Source organism: Montipora capricornis, chromosome 2, assembly GCF_036669925.1.
Source record: "Montipora capricornis isolate CH-2021 chromosome 2, ASM3666992v2, whole genome shotgun sequence".
Classification (NCBI taxonomy): domain Eukaryota; kingdom Metazoa; phylum Cnidaria; class Anthozoa; order Scleractinia; family Acroporidae; genus Montipora; species Montipora capricornis.
The window spans coordinates 10,862,257-10,867,256 of NC_090884.1; the positions used below are offsets into that span (position 1 = coordinate 10,862,257).

The following is a 5,000-nucleotide window of genomic DNA, read 5'->3' on the forward strand; positions in this document are numbered from 1 at the left end:
GATAAAACACTGCTGCTTGCTTTTAAACATTATATCACACTTGTAATCAATCAATCTCTTTATTTAAACGTACGTGTCAAAGCTCCTAGCGTACTACAAGAGCTACATTAATAATTGGGGATAGCATTAATAATGTTATTTTGAAATCATTTATTAAGGCTGGTTCCCACTTGTGCAATAAGCATGATTTTGCAAGTGAACTTGTTGTACAAGTGAAAACCAGGTTGAAGCATTCACCTACATGTATAATACATGTCTTTAACCAAAAGGTCGAGACAGCAGCAGAAAGTAAATCATGACTTTTAAGAAGATTACGACATTTTTTTAATTTATAAGACATGTTTCGATCTTACAAATATCATCGTCAGTTACAGAACATTTGGTAAAAACCGTTAGGACTATATTCAACAACCAGGCGAAACATGGCATTTTGCATAATTAATTATATGATTAAGTGACAAAAAATAGATAAAATATTTGAGTGAGTTGCAAAGGGTTGGAAAGAGTATAAACCCTAAAACGTAAGTGTCAAATTGACGTGATGGACTTGTTGATTTAAATGGGGCTTTTTCCCAATTTATATGCATAGCCTCCTTAAGTTTAAGCTGAAATATAGTGGGGGTGGAATCAAGGATTTCGAAACAATCCACAGAGCAAGATTGATGACATCATTCTGAGCTTTGTAAATGTTTGAAAATGTTTGAGGACTTGTCTGAAGAGAGATGTTGAAGGATGCGCGTGGAAAAATGACGATCGGTTTCAGCGATATAGCAAGCAATTTACAGCAAGCACAAGTAAATTTGTAAATCACACGTGAACGAAGTTCTCTCACTAGGGACTGAATCCTTCACTGAGAAAATATTTCTTCATTTGAACGTGGTAAATACTAATTTGATGACAAGATCATTACAATAACGATTAACAAGGCGGCGTATTTTAATCTTTGTGCTACAGTAGAAAAACAGTGTAAATAATAAGGTAACTCCAGGAATCTGGAATGATAATATACCCTATGAAATAGAAATTTTCAAATTCCTTGACGAAATTTCAAATATACCATATTACAGTATAACTTGCTTAGTCTTGTATTTTTTAGTTCTCATGGAGAAATAGTCGACTTTATTATTCTTCAGCCTGCCATAGTTCTTTCATTTGTTTCGTTCCTCTTGTTGGATATAGATATTTGGCCCAGTTCAGCAGATAATCAAGTTTAGTGATATTAATGAAGTCATTGAGAGGGCAAATAATACAACTTATGGTCTGGCTGCAGCAGTATTCACCAAGGACATTGACAAGGCAACAACCATTTCCCACAGTCTTCAGGCGGGAACTGTTTGGTAATTAATAATAATTTATTAACGCAATGTAGTTTTTTGTGGAAATGAATTTAATAGTACTGTTGATGGCATGGTGAGTGATTTATGACGTCATTAGTATTGCATCAAATAATAATATTCTACCAGGTGTGCTTCTTCATCTGGTTTTATGACCTGGGAGTGGTCTCTTATTGAAACACTGTCCAAAGTACAATGTACTTAGAAAAAGAATGATCAAGGGTGCTTAATTGCTCCTTGAAAGGGACTCGATCCACATCTATTTGACCTCTGATGCTTGCACTTATACTTTCTTCTACAGGAGTTGATTTTGGTAGAACCTTTCCACGCTGGAAAAAATTATTTTCAAAGCAACCGAATTAGATTACCTGTTTTGTGGTCCCTTGTTCTTTGTAACTGAGTGACAAATAACTGAACTATTCTATTAACTTGTGTACCGGTATGTATTTTTTCTCATTCAGGGTGAATTGTTACGAGGCAGGAGCTCCTCAATCACCTTTTGGCGGCTTCAAAATGTCTGGGCAAGGCAGAGAATGGTAATTCTTGTTAAAGAAAAAAATATTAATACTTAAGCCATACGTAAGAACCAGAGTGAATGATTAGGTTTTGACTCGTTTCTTTCAGGCAGCTGATAATATTATTTATGTTGATAGAAAAGCAGCAATGTTTGGGACATGTTCAGTTCATGCTGATTTTTCAGCATAAATTATTGTCGGTAAGGATGCCATTTTGGCCCCTTCCTCCCCTCATCTCTGTTTCCATTGTTATTGCCGTGTGATGTCTTCCTGCATGTTTTGGTGTGCAGGTTAATAGGTGGGTTCTGGGGACCTCAATGTATGTGAGTGATTCTCTGTGAAGTATAGGGACTGGCTGCATGCTCATGGTAGAGGCAACCAGACATCTGAGGTCTGTAATCCTTACTTTTCTTAGGAAGGCAAGCCAATTTTTATAAAGGGGACTTGAAGAAAAATAATTTTTGTTTTGAGTGTGCTCTTGGTGAGGCTTAATTGAGTCCTGCATACATGTGCCTGTAGTAGAAGGTATTGATCACTCAGTCAGTGGCCATGGGCCAGTGTCAAGGACAATTTAGAGGAGACAATTTTTACTTCCTTCTTGCACATGTGAAAGCATATGCCACAAATTTTACTCCATGTCATTTTGTGTGAATTTTGAACAACTCTTCATCTCAGTGTTTGTGGCTACAAAGCGGCAAGGTAAAATGTCCACCTCTAGCCACAAACACTGACTGAGGTGAATAGTTGTTTTAGTATATAGGATATACCAAAACAATGAAATAATATAGAACAAAAAGATTATTTTAGCGCAAATCCTGCGCGAGTTGCTTGGAGGTGAATAGCAAAGGATAATTATGCGGAGCTTGCCCTTAACGCTACCCTCTGTTTTGGTATATGTCAAAAAGGATAATCACATCCTTACAGTGGGTATTGGTAAAAAATCCAATCCCAACCAGCGTGTTGGCCAAATGCAACACGCTGACTGAAGATGCCTTGGCCAACAATAGATCGACAGTTGGCCAACACATTGATTAACGCATTGTAATACCCTTAAAATCTAAATTGCCATTTACATTATCCGAGGGAAAAGTATAATGAGCATAGTCACAGTGTGATTTGGAGACAAATGTTGAGGATTTTAGAAATGCTGTGCTCACTCGTGAGAGATACTATCAGCCCTTGAAGATAAAATTTGTATCCCCACATAGCCTTGTAATATCCTCTATATCTTACAATAGTGCTTGAATCAAATTCTCCAAACTTCTAAATGGAAAAATGTTCTGTGTTACATGTGTACTTATTATCCGAGTGAGTGATTTTCTGATGGCCAAGCAATACATTTATTTGCAGGTGCGAGCATGGCTTGTTACCTTACCTGGAAGTAAAAACAGTAAGTGAACAGATTTTAGGAAGAACTGTACATAATACTCTGAAATGTTAGTTAAAATGAGAGAAGGGATCCTCGCACTTTGTTTCACAATTAAATAAGCAATTGTCACTTTTTATAGACACCTGAAAAGTTCAGGTGACTCTGCGATGCCAGTGTATTGCAAAGCCCGCGGATCACTTCTTTCATTTATGTACATTCATTTCATCTTAATCATTGTAGTTCTAATAACCTTTGTTGGTTAGTATTCAAATATGAATGTATGGTGGGGTCATACATGATGTTTTGAGGTTTTGGTTTTTTCGTGGTTTAGTATTAAATGCCTGTTGCAAAAGAAGTCCAAAAAAAAAGTCAAATCGAACCCATGTCCATGCTATTTCGATGCACTTTAACAGGTTCAACCCTGCATTTTTTTTTGGTATTTTTCCTTTGCAACTGCTTAAGTGGTACTCATTTAATAATTATTGTGATGACCTTTCCAACTTTCTTTTTATTCCATTCTGCAGTTCAAATATATGAAACTTCACATTTTCTAAAAAAGTTACTGAATTAGTCCACCTCATATGGGGTAAACTTGAACTTGTGATTGGCCAGCTCCTACGGGGCTTGATGGCTCAGTTGATAGAGCAATAGACCATTTCACAGTTGTCTGCTTACTTACCTGGCCTATGAATGAAATTGCAGCAAGAGTTGACATTGTTTTGTAAATTGGTAGAAACCTCATTGCTTTTCTTGTGTAAATTAACTGTAACTAATGACAATTAACATCATTAACAGAAAAAAAAGCAGGGAGGTCTGTATCATAACAAGGTCAACCCCAGCCTCGCTTTCATTTAAAGGCCAGGTAACTAAGCACATATAACTGTAAAAGATCTATTGCTGCACATTGTTCCACAGATGACCCAAACTTATAATTTGAATGCTCACTCAACCTAACAATTTGTGGAGTTAATGTGCGAAACATGAAATGCCGAAAAAAATTGGCTAACCCTATTTTACAGCAATGAAAATGAATAAATAAACTTGCTTTTACTTCACCTTGTGTCCTTGTGTTGATTTGAGGTGTTCTGGGCTATAGTTTTGAAAATTTCTCATATCTTTTATTAAACGATATGTAGACACACTTGGTGAAGTAAAAGTAAGTTTATTTTATATATTTTTGTGGCTGTAAACTAGGATTAGCCGGCTTTTTTTTTCTGGCATTTCGTGTTTCCCATATAAACCGTACAAAACGTTACGTTGACTGAGCATTCGAATAGACCATTTTACAGTTGTGCTTAGTTACCTGGCCTTTGAATGAAAGTGAGGCTGGAGTTGACCTTGCTTTGATAGAAACCTCACAGCTTTTCTTATGTAAATCCCTACTTATTAGCATGACAACAAAATCATTAACATTAGAAAAGCAGTGAGGTTTCTATCAAAGCAAGGTCAACTCCAACCTTACTTTCATTTTAAGGCCAGGTAACTAAGCACACAACTGTAAAATGGTCTATTATGAATTTGGGTAGCCAGTGAATGTTTGAATCCCATTCAAGCCTGGATTTTTCCAGGCTTTCTTTGCAACTGTTTCGGCATTTTAAAAGAATGAGGCATACCACATTAGCTGTTATTCTTATATATGTTCAATGAATAAGTGTCAGGGTTCTCAGCAGTCAACAAAATTTTATCAACTATGAAGTGATTTTGAGAATATTATTTCCTTGGAAGGCTGTATGCATTAATTTTGAAATTGACCATTTAAAATCCTTTTCTTTCTAAAATCAC

The 5,000-nt window shown here is 36.1% G+C and overlaps 1 protein-coding gene across 1 annotated transcript in view; it reads left to right on the forward strand.

Annotated features, from left to right (window-relative positions):
• LOC138038820 (aldehyde dehydrogenase 1A1-like) overlaps positions 1 to 5,000 on the forward strand; it is a 17,727-nt gene that overhangs the window by 12,032 nt on the left and 695 nt on the right. Inside the window, exons 9-11 of the mRNA XM_068884879.1 lie at positions 1,180 to 1,337; positions 1,796 to 1,870; positions 3,200 to 3,239. Of these exons, the coding sequence (XP_068740980.1) occupies positions 1,180 to 1,337; positions 1,796 to 1,870; positions 3,200 to 3,239 (273 nt within the window). The remainder of the gene's footprint in view (positions 1 to 1,179; positions 1,338 to 1,795; positions 1,871 to 3,199; positions 3,240 to 5,000) is intronic.